We start from the raw sequence: 19,365 nt of genomic DNA, 5'->3' as shown, positions 1-19,365 counted from the left end.
AACACTCTACTCAGCAAATTGGATGTAGTCTATCACAGTGCCATCCGTTTTGTCACCAAAGCCCCATATACTACCCACCACTGTGACCTGTACGCTCTTGTTGGCTGGTCCTCACTACATATTTGTCGCCAAACCCACTGGCTCCAGGCCATCTATAAATCACTGCTAGGCAAATCCCTGCCTTATCTTAGCTCATTGGTCACCATAGCAACACCCACCCGTAGTATGTGCTCCAGCAGGTATATCTCACTGGTCATCCCCAAAGCCAACACCTTCTTTGGCCACCATTCCTTCCAGTTCTCTGCTGCCAATGACTGGAACGAATTGCAAAAATCTCTGAAGCTGGAGACTCTTATCTCCCTCACTAACTTTAAGCATCAGTTGTCAGAGCACCTTACCGATCACTGCACCTGTACACAGCCCATCTGAAATTAGCCCACCCAACTACCTCATCCCCATATTTTTATTTATTTTGCTCATTTGCACCCCAGTATCTCTATTTGCACATCAATCATTCCAGTGTTAATACTAATTGTAATTATTTTGCACTATAGCCTATTTATTGCCTTACCTCCATAACTTGCTACATTTGCACACACTGTATATATATTTTTCTGTTGTACTTTACTTTATGTTTTGTTTTACCCCATATGTAACTCTGTGTTGTTGTTTTTATCGCACTGCTTTGCTTTATCTTGGCCAGGTCACAGTTGTAAATGAGAACTTGTTCTCAACTGGCTTACCTGGTTAAATAAAGGTTAAATAAAAACATTTTTTAAAATCCCAGCATGACTTCTGCTGCGTTCAAAACAACTGGAAACTCGGAACTGGGAAATCTCAGACTTCAGTGAGTTCAAGACAACTGGGAACTCTGAAAAAAATGAGCTCCGACTGAGAAAATACGTTTTGAACGGTCATCCAACTCGGAATTCCAAGTCGGGAACTCTGGCCTCTTTCTAGAGCTCGGACCTGAAGATCACTGACATCATAATAATAATATAATATGCCATTTAGCAGATGCTTTTATCCAAAGCGACTTACAGTCATGTGTGCATACATTTTTACGTATGGGTGGTCCCAGGGATCGAACCCACTACCCTGGCATTACAAGCGCCATGCTCTACCAATTGAGCTAAAAAACCTTGTTTTTTTCAGAATTCCCAGTTGATGAAACCAAGATTGAACGCTTTGGCCTGAATGCCAAGCGTCACGTCTGTAGGAAACCTGGCACCATCCCTACGGTGAAGCATGGTGGTGGCAGCATCATGCTGTGGGGATGTTTTCAGCGGCAGGAACTGGGAGAATAGTCAGGATTGAGGGAAAGATGAACGGAGCAAAGTACAGAGAGATCCTTGATGAAAACCTGCTCTAGAGCGCTCAGGACCTCAGACTTGGGCGAATGTTCACCTTCCAACAGGACAACGACCCTAAGCACACAGCCAAGACAACACAGGAATGGCTTCAGGACAAGTCTCTGAATGTCCTTGAGAGGCGCAGCCAGAGCCCGGACTTGAACCTGATCGAACATCTCTGGAGAGACCTGAAAATAGCTGTGTAGCGATGCTCCGCATCCAACCTGACAGAGCTCGAGAGGATCTGCAGAGAAGAATGGGAGAAACTCCGCAAATACAGGTGTTCCAAGCTAGGAGCATCATACCCAAGAAGACTCGAGGCTGTAATCGCTGCCAAAGGTGCTTCAACAAAGTACTGAGTAAAGGGTCTGAGTGGTCCTCTGTAGCTCAGCTGGTAGAGCACGGCGCTTGTAACACCAAGGTAGTGGGTTCGATCCCCGGGACCACCCATACACCAAAAAAAATGTATGCACGCATGACTGTAAGTCGCTTTGGATAAAAGCGTCTGCTAAATGGCATATTATTATTATATTATTACTTATGTAAATGTAATATTTCAGTTGTTATTTTGTATAAATTTGCTAAAATTTATAAAAACCTGTTTTTGCTTTGTCATTACGGGGTATTGTGTGTAGATTGTAGAATAAGGCTGAAACGTAACAAAATATTGAAAAAGTCAAGGGGTCTGAATACTTTCCTAATGAACTGTATAGTCATGTTATTTTTACTCATCATTATTATTCGTTATTCACTGTGTATTTATTCCATATGTCACTATTTCTTTGTTAAAAAATAAATAATTATCTTTAGCGCTGCACTGTTAGTCTACACATGTTGTTTACGAAACATGTGACAAATAAACATTTATTTGATTTGATTAGCCTACACTACATTGTACAGTACAAAAACACGGTCTCTTGATGGCACACAATTGAATTAAAGGGCAACTACACCCTCCAATCTTTTTATTTATATTGTTCTCAAACCTCAAAAGTGGTCTCCTAATGTGATTTAAGCATTGTTGTGGATTTGGAACATACATATTTTTTCTTTGTTTTTCTATTTTAAAAAATGGTGTTTTCGGAAACCAGGAAAAACTTAACCGGCAAAACGGAATTTACCAAAATACAAAAACTGATTTTATAGGGCCCTACAACTGTAGATTAACTGTTCAAAATCGCTAACAATAACACCCTATTTGAGATTGCGCAAAGGTTTTATTTTTTCCCTCCAAACAATCAATGTAAATATGATATTGTCAAGTTAAAATGTAATAATTTGTGTATGGAGGGTAGGCTATCATAGGCTACTTGCTTAGCCCGCAAATTCAAGATAACATTTAAATGATGTGCGCATCGTCCACTTTCCCGGGCCAGTATTCTTTTCATTTGGGCCAGTAGCTTTCAGTTGGCTTTGGCTCGGTGTGCCACTGGCAAATTTGTCAAGCCCTGGAAGGATATGCTAATTTAAGAGATGGCTAGTCATTATTAGCCTGGTTCTGTATGGAATGCAGGTACATTATGGGACACAGGTCAAGTTATTATCGGCGTGCAGCGGTGAAGAATTGGTGTGACCAAATCATGTGCTGGTGCCATCAACTTAAAAAGTTGGTAGCACCAGTGCCACCATTGGAAAAAGTTAGTCTATAACCCTGTCCTCCCGGATCAGCCTTAAATATTTTTCACATATCACTCCCCACCGATTCCCTACTGCAATGTGTGTTTCTCTTTCTTATTAAATGGTGCTGGTGCCATCCCTCCACAGTATCACGGCAACAGCTGCCAGCATCGGAGCAGCAGGCATCCCACAGGCTGGTCTGGTTACCATGGTGATTGTATTGACATCGGTGGGACTGCCCACAGAGGACATAACGATGATCATTGCTGTGGATTGGTTCCTGTAAGTCTGCCTAAATGTCACTGTAAGGCCGCCACCCCACTAGAACAGATCCCCCTGAAAGGTTGTCTATGCATTATGTGCATCAGATTATTGTAATTTATGAACTGTTAACAACTAGCCCTCTCTAATGTTGTGATGTGGTGTGGTGTTGTGTACACTTTCCTGCATGCCTCATAGCTTGATTTACACACAATGGTTGACATTCATTTTTTTTATAACTTGTGGGTGGATTACTCCAAGGATTGCCTTGTGTTTTTGTGTGGCTGCGCAGAGGTTGACACCCGGAAGGAGTGTTTGTGCGTGCATTTGTGTGTGTGTGTGTGTGTGCGCGCACTATATAATGTCTGTGCGTCATAATGTGTGTACCTGTGCAGGGACCGACTGAGGACCACTACCAATGTGCTGGGGGACTCTCTGGGGGCGGGCATCGTGGAGCACCTGTCGCGCAAGGAGTTGCAGAGCCAGGATGTTGAGGTGGGCAACTCAGTGATCGAAGAGAACGAGAAGTCCTACCAGCTCATCTGCCAGGAGAACGACTCAGTGAAGCACCACAACAGTGAGACCCCCATGTAGGGGTCAGGACAGGGGAATGTATAGGCCCAGTCTGAAAACAACCACTAGCCTCCACTGTACTTATTCAGTGTTTGTAGAATGGAGGAACTGGATACAGTAGATGCAAGCAAAATGGGGAAAGATATTGGATGCCTAGGTTGCTAACACCTACAGTACCCGTCAAAAGTTTGGACACACCTACTCATTCAAGGGTTTTTCTTTATTTTTACTATTTTCTACATTGTAGAGTGATATTGAAGACATCAAAACTATGAAATAATACATATGGAATCATGTAGTAACCAAACAAATATTAAATAAGTCAAAATATATTTTAGATTCTTCAAAGTAGCCACCCTTTGCCTTGATGACAGCTTTGCACACTCTTGGCATTCTCTCAACCAGCTTCACCTGGAATGCTTTTCCAACAGTCTTGAAGGAGTTCCCACATATGCTGAGCACTTGTTGGCTGCTTTTCCTTCACTCTGCGGTCAAATTAATCCCAAACAATCTCAACTGGGTTGAGATCGGGTGATTGTGGAGGCCATGTCATCTGATGCAGCACTCCATCACTCTCCTTCTTGGTCAAATAGCCCTTACACACCCTGGAGGTGTGTTGGGTCTTTGTCCTGTTGAAAAACAAATGATAGTCCCAATAAGCGCAAACCAGATGGAATGGCGTATCGCTGCAGAATGCTGTGGTAGCCATGCTGGTTAAGTGTGCCTTGAATTCTAAATAAATCACTGACAGTGTCACCAGCAAAGCACCATCACACCTCCTCCACCATGCTTTACAGTGGGAACCACACATGTGGAGATCATCCGTTCACCTACTCTGCGTCTCACAAAGACACGGCAGTTGGAACCAACAATCTCAAATTTGGACTCATCAGACCAAAATGACAGATTTCCACGGGTCTAATGTCCATTGCTCATGTTTCTTGGCCCAAGCAAGTCTCTTCTTCTTATTGGTGTCCTTTAGTAGTGGTTTGTTTGCATCAATTTGACCATGAAGGCCTGATTCACGCAGTCTCCTCTGAACAGTTCATGTTGAGATGTGTCAGTTACTTGAACTCTGTGAAGCATTTATTTGGGCAGCAATTTCTGAGGCTGGTAACTCTCATGAACTTATCCTCTGCAGCAGAGGTAACTCTGGGTCTTCCTTTCCTGTGGCGGTCCTCATGAGAGCCAGTTTCATCATAGCGCTTGATGGTTTTTTCGAATGCAATTGAAGAAACTTTCAAAGTTCTTGAAATTGTTCAGATTGACTGACCTTCATGTCTTAAAGTAATGATGGACTGTCGTTTCTCTTTGCTTATTTGAGCTGTTCTTGCCATAATATGGGCTTGGTCTTTTACCAAATAGGCCTATATTCTGTATACCAACCCTACCTTGTCACAACACAACTGATTGGCTCAAACACATTAAGAAGGAAAGAAATTCCACAAATGAACTTTTAACAAGGCACGCCAAGAGTGTGCAAAGCAGTCATTAAGGCAAAGGTTGCGACTTTGAAGAATCTAAATTCTAAAATATATTTTGATTTGTTTAACACTTTTTTGTTTACTACATTATTCCATATGTGTTATGTCATAGTTCTGATGTCTTTACTATTATTCTACAATGTAGAAAATAGTAAAAATAAAGAAAAACCCTTGAATGAGTAGGTGTGTCCAAACTTTTGACTGGTACTGTATCTGGTTGACTTCAGATCTGCAAACACTCTAGGGATAGTGGCTAGGGATTGTTTTGACACTCTTAACCATATCACCAACTCTTTTGGTAATTTCAGTCCAAATCTGAGTCCATGGAAGCATTGTCTAGATGACACTAATGAAAGAACTGGACAGGTGAAATCAAATTTTCCGTAGATACAGTTGAAGTCGGAAGTTTACATACACTTAGGTTGGAGTCATTAAAACTTGTTTTTCAACCACTCCACACATTTCTTGTTAACAAACTATAGTTTTGGCATGTCGTTTAGGACATCTACTTTGTGCATGACACAAGTAATTTTTCCAACAATTGTTTACAGACAGATTATTTCACTTACAATTCACAATATCACAATTCCAGTGAGTCAGAAGTTTACATACACTAAGTTAACTGTGCCTTTAAACAGCTAGGAAAATTCCAGAAAATTATGTAATGGCTTTAGAAGCTTCTGATAGGCTAATTGACATCATTTGAGTCAATTGGAGGTGTACCTGTGGATGTATTTCAAGGCCTACCTTCAAACTCAGTGCATCTTTGCTTGACATCATGGGGAAATCAAAAGAAATCAGCCAAGACCTCAGAAAGAAAATTGTAGACCTCCACAAGTCTGGTTCATCATTGGGAGCAATTTCCAAACGCCTGAAGGTACCACGTTCATCTTTACAAACAATAGTATGCAAGTATAAACACCATGGGACCACGCAGCCGTCATACAGCTCAGGAAGGAGACGCGTTCTGTCTCCTAGAGATGAACGTACTTTGGTGCGAAAAGTGCAAATCAATCCCAGAACAACAGCAAAGGACCTTGTGAAGATGCTGGAGGAAACAGGTACAACAGTATCTATATCCACAGTACAACAAGTCCTATATTGACATAACCTGAAAGGCCGCTCAGCAAGGAAGAAGCCACTGCTCCAAAACCGCCATAAAAAAGCCAGACTACGGTTTGCAACTGCACATGGGGACAAAGATCGTACTTTTTGGAGAAATGTCCTCTGGTCTGATGAAACAAAGATAGAACTGTTTGGCCATAATGACCATCGTTATGCTTGGAGGAAAAAGGGGGGGCTTGCAAGCCGAAGAACACCATCCCAACCGTGAAGCACGGGGGTGGCAGCATCATGCTGTGGGGGTGCTTTACTGCAGGAGGGACTGGTGCACTTCACAAAATAGATGGCATCATGAGGATATATTGAAGCAACATCTCAAGACATCAGTCAGGAAGTTAAAGCTTGGTCGCAAATGGGTCTTCCAAATGGACAATGACCCCAAGCATACTTCCAAAGTTGTGGCAAAATGGCTTAAGGACAACAAAGTCAAGGTATTGGAGTGGCCATCACAAAGCCCTGACCTCAATCCTATAGAAAATGAGTGGGAAGAACTGAAAAAGTGTGTGCGAGCAAGGAGGCCTACAAACCTGATGCAGTTACACCAGCTCTGTCAGGAGGACTGAGCCAAAATTCACCCAACTTATTGTGGGAAGCTTGTGGAAGGCTACCCGAAACGTTTGTCCCAAGTTAAACAATTTAAAGGCAATGCTACCAAATACTAATTGAGTGTATGTAAACTTCTGACCCACTGGGAATGTGATGAAATAAATAAAAGCTGAAATAAATCATTCTCTCTACTATTATTCTGACATTTCACATTCTTAAAATATGGTGGTGATCCTAACTGACCTAAGACAGGGAATTTTTACTAGGATTAAATGTCAGGAATTGTGAAAAACTGAGTTTAAATGTATTTGGCTAAGGTGTATGTAAACTTCCGACTTCAACTGCATCTAGTTACCATATTGATTTCTCTTATCCTATGTGTTCATATCAGTAGAGACCACTTTAGACTGTTGTTATGTACTCTGTATCCGATTCATTTACATGAACAAGAAAATAATTGCCATTCAATGACCTTTTTAAATATGTGAATAAATGGAAAATCCATTCCTATACTCACCATCACTTAGCTGGTTTTGTTGCATGGCTTGATTGTTTCTTTTTTACATGTTTACACTTTTAGTATCTTTGACGTAATCAATTTGAGTTTATAGCAGCCTCAGTTGCACTTCTGTAGATGGTGGTTGTTGTTTTTATTGTGAATCTACCTCTAATATAATTCAAGTGTATATTATGCTTTCTCTTAAGCCATTCGATTTTCTGCCCCAAACATTACATAGAGGAAATGTTGTAGGCCTATCATATTATCCATGATACCAACTTTGATAAGCAGTTTTTCAACAGTTTTGAAAATAAACATTGAAGTATTGTCATCAGTTTTGATATAATGTACTTTGCTTGATCTCTGTCAATTGCATCAATGTGAATGTATACAGTATATATTTGTACGGATATCTGTAATAATATTTTACACTTGGGTGATTTCTATGTTACTTATTGAGGTAAATTGGGGTTGTTAGACTTTCTTTTTCTTTTTTCAAAACAATATTGGGTAACAAATATTTATTTTCAGTGTTAGCTCTAGTGTTTCTTAACTGAACATATGTTGGTACTAGTGCCCTGTTATTTTACCACAAGTCACTCAAGGCTGAAATATGTGAAATGTTGATATCATTGGGGCTGTGGTATGTTTCTGTACATATTGACAAAAGGATGTCGCATAGGCTACTGTATTACATGATATGTTTTCCCCCAATGTTGTTGGTTGTTTAAGAGTGTTGTGAGTGTTTTCAGACCATGCAAGGATTGAATGTACACTACCGGTCAAAAGTTTTAGAACACCTACTCATTCAAGGGTTTTTCTATATTTTTACTATTTTCTACATTGTAGAATAATAGTGAAGACATCAAAACTATGAAATAACACATATGGAATCATGTAGTAACCAAAAAAGTGTTAAACAAATCAAAATATATTTTATATTAGAGTTTCTTCAAATAGCCACCCTTTGCCTTGATGACAGCTTTGCACACACTTGGCATTCTCTCAACCAGCTTCATGAGGTAGTCACCTGGAATGCATTTCAATTAACAGGTGTGCCTTCTTAAAAAGTAATTTGTGGAATTTCTTTCCTTCTTAATGCGTTTGAGTTGTGTTGTGACAAGGTAGGGTTGGTATACAGAAGATATTAAAAGAAAAACCCTTGAATGAGTAGGTGTTCTAAAACTTTTGACCAGTAGTGTACATTTGGTCCATTTGTAGAATATGAGCAGGGAGATGTAAATAGATTTCTTGACTTATAACTAAAGTGCTCACTAGATATTCCCTTTCCTTGATGCTGTAATCTTACATGGTCATTTCTCATTTGTGCCTCTTGTTTTACGTATTAAATAGTTTATTTATGTTTTCGTGAGATGGTTTACATTTTGATTGCTTTTGGGAACTGTCATTATCAGTATTTTGATGGAAGAATATGACAGTCGCAACAAATAAATGTCTCAGGAATTGACAGCAATTGTGTGAATCTGTAGGTTGATAAGTGTGGTTGAGAGAGACAGAAGCCCTGTTTATACCTGGTGGTTTTGTGCTCACATTTGTAGATGATCAAAACACACATTCTGATCTGATTGTTTTCAGATCTTCCTGATCACCAACGGAGGTAGTCAGGCATGCAGTGTCTGGATATCTCACAAGTGTAGACAGATCTAAGACCATTTAAAGCATCATTATCCTTCCTTGACTGCTGGCACCATTGACTTACGACAGACATATGTGTCTTAAAATAAATAAATATTATTTTGGAAGAATATCTGTCAAAATATTTGCATACAGGGAGGGACTAGGAAATCTGGTCACAATCCAGACACAGTGGAGGGATAAGAGACACATTTTACTACCATGTGTAGACGCATATCTGGAAATGTGGGAACAATCAGAATGTGGACAAGATCAGGACCAAGGATGCATGTTAGCGCCAGGTATAAATGAGGCTATTCAGACAGCGAGAGATTCCCCAGGAGATTCCTGTTCTCTTTTGGTTGATCTGAGGTGATAGTGTGATAGCATGGCTATATTCCTAACGCACAGAAAATGGCTACCCCTGGTGGAGAATCTCCTTCTGTTTTTGTCCCTGATTCACCATGGATTCTTGCTCCGACCAGTCTAAACTGCAGTACTGAACACTTGCAGTGCATTCCAGCTGACTTCACACTTACAGTACTGCCTCTCATCGAGTAAAACCTCCCCATTGTTGCCAGTTATGTGGTCAAAACCTCTAGGTAGTGATATGGTGTCAAGCTGTCTTAGCTGAAATTAATGAACTGTCAAATGGAGTGCCAGAGCAGCTTTGGGTGTCTCAAACAGTGTTGAGCCAGAAGCTCAATGATTTGGGAAGCATTAAATCACCTTTTATCTGGGAGGGAAGATGCTTGGCACCTCAACATCAAACAGAGTGCATCCACCCAGAGCCAGTAAACAGAAGCAGCGTGTGGTTTCAACCTCTCTGGGCAACTCAGTTTTGTTCCAAACTATTCATACAGCAGTTATTCTGCTTGTTTTATACCAGTGACTGTGATAACTGTACCTATAAGAGAAATCATAGGGTAACCTACTTGAACCAATGTATACAAAACATTAATATCCATATTTAGAAGGTGTTCCTAATGTTTGGTATACTCTGTGTATTTAATCACACGGACACTCCCAGAGTAACCCATTGTGGCCTGTGTAGTCCAGCAGTTAAAGCCTCTGACCCCGGCACACATGTATGTCGGCATAGGTTTGAATCTGGCCCACTGCCCTTTGACTTACCCTCCCCCAGTCTTTACTATCTCTTCAATAAAGCAAAAAAAGTACAAAAATATACCTTAAAAAAATAAAGAACCCACTGACCTATAATACTGGTTTTTGAAGAATGAGCCTAGGCTGCAATAAGACACAATGAGGAGGAAAATATAACTCTTTCTGGTTAATTTATTTATAAAATATCCACTTTAGATGTGTTTAAACAAACAGTGCATTTTTCTACATAACATTGTGTTTCAGGCGAGAACAAGCCATCTATGAAGTTGAACAGCCATACATAGATGGTGAAGACCGGTTTCTCGGAATAAAGAGTAATCAGAAATACTTGGCAAATACTTTGGCATAGTTAGCGACAGTGTGTAAAAGACATTTAGCTATATATCAAAACCTCTCATGGACTCTGCAATGTATGGCGATGACAACTCAGCCACTACACTCTCCCAGGCAGATAGATAGTGACACGAGACGACTGGAGAGTCAGCAAGCTTGGCTGAGTTAGGACGAGAAGCCGCTGGAAGTTTACTTGGCCTGCAATGACAAGAAAGATAGTTCAGTTAAATAAATCTTTATTGTCCCCAAAGGGCAATTTAAGTGCAACATAAATGTCAGAAACTGTAAGTTTATGCGGAGACAATACAGTACAATATTAAACAGCTGTCACCTATGACAGTAATCATCCTCCTGTGGTAACAGCAACCTCACAATCATTCCACATGGAGGGCATCCCACACATCCTTTTTGTCCTGAGAGAGAAAAGTGTGGAAAATCATTGTCTATGGAGACATAAATCAGGGAGAAACGTCTACAGCACACTTTTCAATAACGCTATCATTACCACTATCTAATAAAGCCGTTTGGATGTACAGGCTGGATTCAATCACTCCCACCATAGGAATGTTTATGTAGTATACGTAACTGCAATGTGCATTAGATTGAATTGAGCCCTATGTGTATAAACACAGTGCATATTTCCCACCTCCGACATGACTGGCAGGTTGCCATGAGGGTGGAGCCACATGGTCCTATGTGCTTTGGTCCTCTGCCTCTGGAGCAGCTTCCTCAGTAACCTCTTGACCCTTCTGTCTCTGGGGTCAGCACACTTCACCGCCTTCTTGGTGTACAGTCTGCAGCCACAACAGATAAAGAACATTCACCACACCAACTTTCCAACTGAAACATTCAGAACATACTGTAGATATGCAGCATGGTTTCAATAAAGCCTTCTCTGAACCAAAGCTTCAACAAAGTTGGCTAGTGAGGCATCTTTTTCTTTATGGCTTGTTATTCCCACCTATTTCCTTCCTCACATCCCTGGCAATTACAGTAGAATCTGAGCCATAACAACATGACCTGGATAGATGACAATGCCTCACAGCTGTGAGAGGAATATGTTCTATGTCTGCGAGTTGCTTGGGGATAGTTGGAATACTTGCATGATGGCTTGTATGCTGCAGTCTGGCCCCTCTGTCTGCACTTCAAACCTCAGCACGTCTTTGGTGCGCACTTTCCCATGGGAGTACTGCATACAGCACTGAACGTCTCTCTGCATCTGTACCCCCTTACCTGAGAGAGAAAGGGGGGAGAGAGAGAAAGTGAGGGGGAGAGAGACATACCCTTATGTCAGACTCGTCAAAGCACACTTACAGTATATGAAGGCTGATCGCTAAGGAGGGTTGTTATGATAGAAATTAGCTCAAATGGCAAATATTTTAGTAGGAATGCAACGCATATCATTGCACTATTCTATACAGTTTAGTTGGACTATGTAAGGTTAATATGTAATATTTTGTGCAGACAGAGTCAGGAGTATTACACACCCCCTATACACACTAGAATGCCAGAGGAATTAGCTAGATCATCCCATGATCCCCAACAATGTACTGTTATGCCAGTGGCACTGTGACTACATGACAAGCCTTTTTGTCCAATCAGAGCGAGTAAACACAATAACATTAGCCGAGATAACAGTTACCATATGCATGTCATATAAAAGCTGCTCTGAACCTTGTCATATATTATCATTGACATCATCTATCACTTTTCCCATGAAAGTCTATGAGGTATTCAGTTAGCTTGTTATTAGGTATTCAGTTAGCTTGTTATTAGGTATTCAGTTAGCTTGTTATTAGGTATTCAGTTAGCTTGTTAGTTTTGAAATCATTGTCTTCCTGCATTCTAGCCCTCTGTTTACATCCATGACTCTCCCTGCTGCTGCTCCAGTATTGGCTCTCTTCCCCTCTCCTCTAGCTTAATCTCCTTCGCCATCGCTTCCCTGCTAAACTGGCTCCCAGCAGGGTGCATACTGCTGACGGTATAGTGTAGGTGTTATTGTGTCTTACCTTCCACTGCGTCCAGGAGAACGACAGTCAGAGAAATAACAGTCACAGTCTGCAGCAGAAACATGGTGAGCCTGACAGGGAAGTTATCCGCTGTGTTACCTTCCCCTCTATTGCCGTGTGTCTTATATTTCTCCCTCCCTCCCTCCTTTTCACTCCCCCTCCCTCTCACTCCCTCTCTCCCTCAAACACACACACACTCTACCCCTCCTCTCTCCAGCTCCCTCCCTCCCTCCTTTTCACTCCCCCTCCCTCTCACTCCCTCTCTCCCTCAAACACACACACACTCTACCCCTCCTCTCTCCAGCTCCCTCCCTCCCTCCTTTTCACTCCCCCTCCCTCTCACTCCCTCTCTCCCTCAAACACACACACACTCTACCCCTCCTCTCTCCAGCTCCCTCCCTCCCTCCTTTTCACTCCCCCTCCCTCTCACTCCCTCTCTCCCTCAAACACACACACACTCTACCCCTCCTCTCTCCAGCTCCCTCCCTCCCTCCTTTTCACTCCCCCTCCCTCTCACTCACTCTCTCCCTCAAACACACACACACTCTACCCCTCCTCTCTCCAGCTCCCTCCCTCCCTCCTTTTCACTCCCCCTCCCTCTCACTCACTCTCTCCCTCAAACACACACACACTCTACCCCTCCTCTCTCCAGCTCCCTCCCTCTCTCTCCCCTATCCTCCGAGTGCCCCACTCACTATGTTCATTTCTGTCTTTCCCACTCTTCAAAAGGTGCTTTCCCAAATAAAGCTCTTAAAATAATCCAGATTTATGGCATTCTCTAATGCAGTCATGTAAAGTGCTCTTCCTTGTTGTAGGTGTGTCCCACTAGTCTTGCTGCTATGTTATGACCCACTGCTCGAGCACAATACACCAGTGGAGGCTGCTGAAGGGAGGACAGCTCATAATAATGGCTGGAACGGAGCGAATGAAATGGCATCAAACACCTGGAAACCATGTGTTTGATGTATTTGATACCATTCCACTAATTCCTCTCCAGTCATTACCACGAACCCGTTCTCCCCAATTAAGGTGCCACCAACCTCCTTTGCAATACAGGGAACACCAAAGCTTGTCACACACTACATTTATAAGACAGATGTTACAGTGTACTGCACAGGAGGTTGGTGGCACCTTAATTGGGGAGAACGGGCTCGTGGTAATGACTGGAGAGGAATTAGTGGAATGGTATCAAATACATCAAACATGGCTTCCATGTGTTTGATGCCATTCGTTCCGTTGCAGCCATTATTATGAGCCGTCCTCCCCTCAGCAGCCTCCACTGGTGTACTGTAATACATTCATGTGGTTTTCATCCATGCAAATGACTAAGGCATCAGTAGTACCGACATGGTTCAAAACACAAGAAAGTTACATGCAGCCTGTTTCCAAAACCAACCACCAGCATATGCATGAAGGCTTTAGCCTATCTGTGGTTCAAGCATCAACAATTCACATTATTAAAGAGCGAGTTGAACCAACAGCAGCACGATGTGATTACAAGGAGAAAATGCAGGTATTAGTTGTGTCTGCTCCTGTTATGGTATTCATTTAAACTAAGTTGTGCTGAAAGATGTTAAAAGCAGATGTCAATTGTCAGACGATGACATAAAACGGCAACCAGCTCTCCACCATTAGAAAGATCACAAGATTATGATAATTTTGAACATTGGCGCTGATCTGCCAGACTAAAGTACAGCTGTACATTATAGTTTCCATATTCCATACAGTCTGAACTGTGACAGACTTTGTATAGAAGCTTAATTCTAACATCCTCAGTACAACACCTACACCTTAGAACCTTGTCAAGAGGTTTGGACCTCTCTTGGTGTAATGGCAAAGGTCTTGGACTGACAAATGCAAGTCCCAGAAGGTTACCCCATGAATTTACATTTGGTGTCAGAAGTGGGATGCATGGTGCTGCCCACGAGGGCATCCAAAGTGTAAGAAAATAGGTTGGCACGTGCATTACTTAATTGCCTTTAGGACCAGTGTGGGACAAGCACCCAAACTCACCACTATAACTAAATATAAAATGTCAAATATAAAATGGCTTATGTTTGAGGAAATGGATACAAAGTCAACGCTGGTTGGCGGTTGAGGATTGATTGACCCGGAGACCCAGAGTGGTGGTTTTGGGAAGAGACCGTTTGCTTTGGCAGGTTAGGTGTCATTAGAACCCAGCTGACGCTCCCTACAATGTCAGAAACCTCCCTTCTAACCAAGCAATGAAACTATTGCAGAATTACAGCACGTTCTCTAATGCCTTTGGTATTCAATTAAATAAACAAGGTTGAAAAAAGAAGTGGAAGGAATGCTATAAAAATCTTTGAATGTTACATAAAATAAATGCAAAGTTAAAACTGAACAAATGAAATATAACCGCCTGAAAAACAAACAAAAACAGGAAAACGCAAATAACCTTTTGGACAGGAAAACCCAAATAACCTTAGTCTTTTAATGACGAGACTGAATACCCGCTGTTTAATGTACCTTAGAATAAATGCTTCCAGTGAATACAAGTAAGTGTTAAGCTATTAACTACTACAAATCTTGTTTGTATTTTACAGCAGTAGCTACTGTAAATATATTGCTCCATTTAATTATGCTGTTGTACAAAGGAATAATACACACCTGGAGAGAATTGCAACATCGATGAATAGATAATGTGGTAAAACACACCGTAAAGAATACAGGGTAAATTATGTTTTAAATCCCTGCTGAATGGTGGGATTTAGGTAGTGGCATTTATTAGGACGACAAGGCCACAGCGTAATCCCTACTATGTGACTGTGATCATACCTGAGCCCTGGAAGTGAAACTATGCAGTCTGTTGAGGGGGTGAGGTGGGTAGAGGAGAGGAATTCAACCCTTAAGAAATCAGATTTGGAATCTTTCAGCTGCAAAAACATACCTTCCCCATTACTCCAGTCTGCTCCTGAGCCAAACACATTTCACGCATATCTTTGGGGCGATTAATAGATCATTGTAATAGTATAGACACAAACATGCCAAAGGTTAAATTTTTTATTTTTTTTAAACTATGAAGTCATGGACTAAACAAGTGTTCCTCTTTGAGGAGGTAGGAGGAGGGATAAGTATGTCCTGGGGATGTTGTAGGGCAAGGCTAACTATACCTGTGGTCCAGGCCAGGGCTGTTTAACCCAAAAGGGTGTCAAGTTAGGTTTCTGGGGGCAAATCTGTGTCCAATTTTGTGATTTATAATTTATCAAGCACATAACATTTGGTATGGAATGTCTGGAACAGTGTGAATGAATGGGGGATTATAGTCATTTTAGGACATTGTCTTCTCTACAACTTCAATCACATTTATCAGCTTTATACCCTAATTTAAAGGTGTTTCACCATTTTTTAAATGTTCTGATCTTGTAAAAAGCATGAGTTGACACAACCCCCAAAAAGTTGGGGAGGTATCGATTTATGGAATAGTAAACTTTAGAAAAAATTAATCAAGTCATACAGTGGGGAGAACAAGTATTTGATACACTGCCGATTTTGCAGGTTTTCCTACTTACAAAGCATGTAGAGGTCTGTCATTTTTATCATAGGTACACTTCAACTGTGAGAGACGGAATCTAAAACAAAAATCCAGAAAATCACATTGTATGATTTTTAAGTAATTAATTTGCATTTTATTGCATGACATAAGTTTTTGATACATCAGAAAAGCAGAACTTAATATTTGGTACAGAAACCTTTGTTTGCAATTACAGAGATCATACGTTTCCTGACCAGGTTTGCACACACTGCAGCAGGGATTTTGGCCCACTCCTCCATACAGACCTTCTCCAGATCATTCAGGTTTCGGGGCTGTCGCTGGGCAATACGGACTTTCAGCTCCCTCCAAAGATTTTCTATTGGGTTCAGGTCTGGAGACTGGCTAGGCCACTCCAGGACCTTGAGATGCTTCTTACAGAGCCACTCCTTAGTTGCCCTGGCTGTGTGTTTCGGGTCGTTGTCATGCTGGAAGACCCAGCCACGACCCATCTTCAATGCTCTTACTGAGGGAAGGAGGTTGTTGGCCAAGATCTCGCGATACATGGCCCCATCCATCCTCCCCTCAATACGGTGCAGTCGTCCTGTCCCCTTTGCAGAAAAGCATCCCCAAAGAATGATGTTTCCACCTCCATGCTTCACGGTTGGGATGGTGTTCTTGGGGTTGTACTCATCCTTCTTCTTCCTCCAAACACGGCGAGTGGAGTTTAGACCAAAAAGCTCTATTTTTGTCTCATCAGACCACATGACCTTCTCCCATTCCTCTTCTGGATCATCCAGATGGTCATTGGCAAACTTCAGACGGGCCTGGACATGTGCTGGCTTGAGCAGGGGGACCTTGCGTGCTCTGCAGGATTTTAATCCATGACGGCGTAGTGTGTTACTAATGGTTTTCTTTGAGACAGTGGTCCCAGCTCTCTTCAGGTCATTGACCAGGTCCTGCCGTGTAGTTCTGAGCTGATCCCTCACCTTCCTCATGATCATTGATGCCCCACGAGGTGAGATCTTGCATGGAGCCCCAGACCGAGGGTGATTGACCGTCATCTTGAACTTCTTCCATTTTCTAATAATTGCGCCAATAGTTGTTGCCTTCTCACCAAGCTGCTTGCCTATTGTCCTGTAGCCCATCCCAGCCTTGTGCAGGTCTACAATTTTATCCCTGATGTCCTTACACAGCTCTTTGGTCTTGGCCATTGTGGAGAGGTTGGAGTCTGTTTGATTGAGTGTGTGGACAGGTGTCTTTTATACAGGTAACGAGTTCAAACAGGTGCAGTTAATACAGGTAATGAGTGGAGAACTGGAGGGCTTCTTAAAGAAAAACTAACAGGTCTGTGAGAGCCGGAATTCTTACTGGTTGGTAGGTGATCAAATAATTATGTCATGCAATAAAATGCAAATTAATTACTTACAAATAATACAATGTGATTTTCTGGATTTTTGATTTAGATTCCGTCTCTCACAGTTGAAGTGTACCTATGATAAAAATTACAGACCTCTACATGCTTTGTAAGTAGGAAAACCTGCAAAATCGGCAGTGTATCAAATACTTGTTCTCCCCACTGTATATTCTATATATGCTCACAATCATTTGAAATGGGTGTAAAACACCAATGCTTCTTCATGGTTACGTAATGAATGCTTGAATGTTCTGATCTTGACAAAAGTCTAGGTGGAACTATCTTACTTTATATTAGAGAGATCCCTAATGGAATTTCCTTATTTACTGTGGAAATAAAATTACGTCCGTCCATGCAACATGTTGTGATTATATTTTATTATAGCCAGGGCACTACATGTTCTATGCTGCCTGGCATTCTTCTGGTGGGATTAGACTGAAAACCTTTGAGGCAGTCCTCAAACTAACATCTGTGGTTCACACAGGTTTGTCTTCATTTACTGTAACACTAAACCAGAACGTGTTTGGTTAAACATACAAATCAATTATTTAAAATCATTGCAACACTCAATGGTCTTGACAGTGCTTAAAGTGGGGAAACTGAACACTTTTCCGAAATGGATGTGTAACAAAAACTGCAAAAGAAAAACACATTTTTGTCATTCGAGAAGTTAGGGGACATTGTAATAAATAATCCTCCCAAGTTTACTGGTGCCAAAAGGTGCTAGAAAATAAATTACAATGACATTAAATTACTGAGTTTCTCAGAAATACTGAAAAATAAGCAAGGGATGAGTTACATCCATCAGATTTGATATGTGTTGAATGAAAAGTGTGTAATTGTTAATTAGAAATAATTTGATGGGTCATCATAAAAAAGAGTGGGAATTAATTACAGTGGGGAGAAAAAGTATTTGATACACTGCCGATTTTGCAGGTTTTCCTACTTACAAAGCATGTAGAGGTCTGTAATTTTTATCATCGGTACACTTCAACTGTGAGACGGAATCTAAAACAAAAATCCAGAAAATCACATTGTATGATTTTTAAGTAATTAATTTGCATTTTATTGCATGACATAAGTATTTGATCACCTACCAACCAGTAAGAATTCCGGCTCTCACAGACCTGTTAGTTTTTCTTTAAGAAGCCCTCCTGTTCTCCACTCATTACCTGTATTAACTGCACCTGTTTGAACTCGTTACCTGTATAAAAGACACCTGTCCACACACTCAATCAAACAGACTCCAACCTCTCCACAATGGCCAAGACCAGAGAGCTGTGTAAGGACATCAGGGATAAAATTGTAGACCTGCACAAGGCTGGGATGGGCTACAGGACAATAGGCAAGCAGCTTGGTGAGAAGGCAATAACTGTTGGCGCAATTATTAGAAAATGGAAGAAGCTCAAGATGACGGTCAATCACCCTCGGTCTGGGGCTCCATGCAAGATCTCACCTCGTGGGGCATCAATGATCATGAGGAAGGTGAGGGATCAGTCCAGAACTACACGGCAGGACCTGGTCAATGACCTGAAGAGAGCTGGGACCACAGTCTCAAAGAAAACCATTAGTAACACACTACGCCGTCATGGATTAAAAATCCTGCAGCGCATGCATGGTCCCCCTGCACAAGCCAGCGCATGTCCAGGCCCGTCTGAAGTTTGCCAATGACCATCTGGATGATCCAGAGGAGGAATGGGAGAAGGTCATGTGGTCTGATGAGACAAAAATAGAGCTTTTTGGTCTAAATTCCACTCGCCGTGTTTGGAGGAAGAAGAAGGATGAGTACAACCCCAAGAACACCATCCCAACCGTGAAGCATGGAGGTGGAAAGGGGACAGGACGACTGCACCGTATTGAGGGGAGGATGGATGGGGCCATGTATCGCGAGATCTTGGC

The 19,365-nt window shown here is 41.7% G+C and overlaps 2 protein-coding genes across 2 annotated transcripts in view; one reads left to right on the top strand and one right to left on the bottom strand.

Annotated features, from left to right (window-relative positions):
* LOC311137640 (excitatory amino acid transporter 1-like) overlaps positions 1 to 3,824 on the top strand; it is a gene marked incomplete at its 3' end in the record, with an annotated part of 40,631 nt that extends 36,807 nt beyond the window's left edge. The window contains exons 9-10 of the mRNA XM_084172153.1: positions 3,117 to 3,251; positions 3,626 to 3,824. Of these exons, the coding sequence (XP_084028279.1) occupies positions 3,117 to 3,251; positions 3,626 to 3,824 (334 nt within the window). The remainder of the gene's footprint in view (positions 1 to 3,116; positions 3,252 to 3,625) is intronic.
* A 6,546-nt stretch (positions 3,825 to 10,370) lies between these two features.
* On the bottom strand, positions 10,371 to 12,620 carry LOC311137111 (uncharacterized protein; the record flags this gene model as incomplete). The annotated part of the gene is made up of 5 exons (XM_084171450.1): positions 10,371 to 10,745; positions 10,879 to 10,960; positions 11,194 to 11,341; positions 11,651 to 11,780; positions 12,557 to 12,620. The coding sequence occupies 4 exons, from the start codon at positions 12,618 to 12,620 to the stop codon at positions 10,922 to 10,924; spliced, it is 381 nt and encodes a 126-aa protein (XP_084027576.1). The 3' UTR covers positions 10,371 to 10,745; positions 10,879 to 10,921.
* Between the last annotated feature and the right edge of the window lie 6,745 nt (positions 12,621 to 19,365).

This window comes from Coregonus lavaretus, assembly GCF_964263955.1.
Source record: "Coregonus lavaretus genome assembly, chromosome: 11".
Taxonomy (NCBI): Eukaryota; Metazoa; Chordata; class Actinopteri; order Salmoniformes; family Salmonidae; genus Coregonus; species Coregonus lavaretus.
This window is presented reverse-complemented; position numbering and strand designations above follow the sequence as displayed.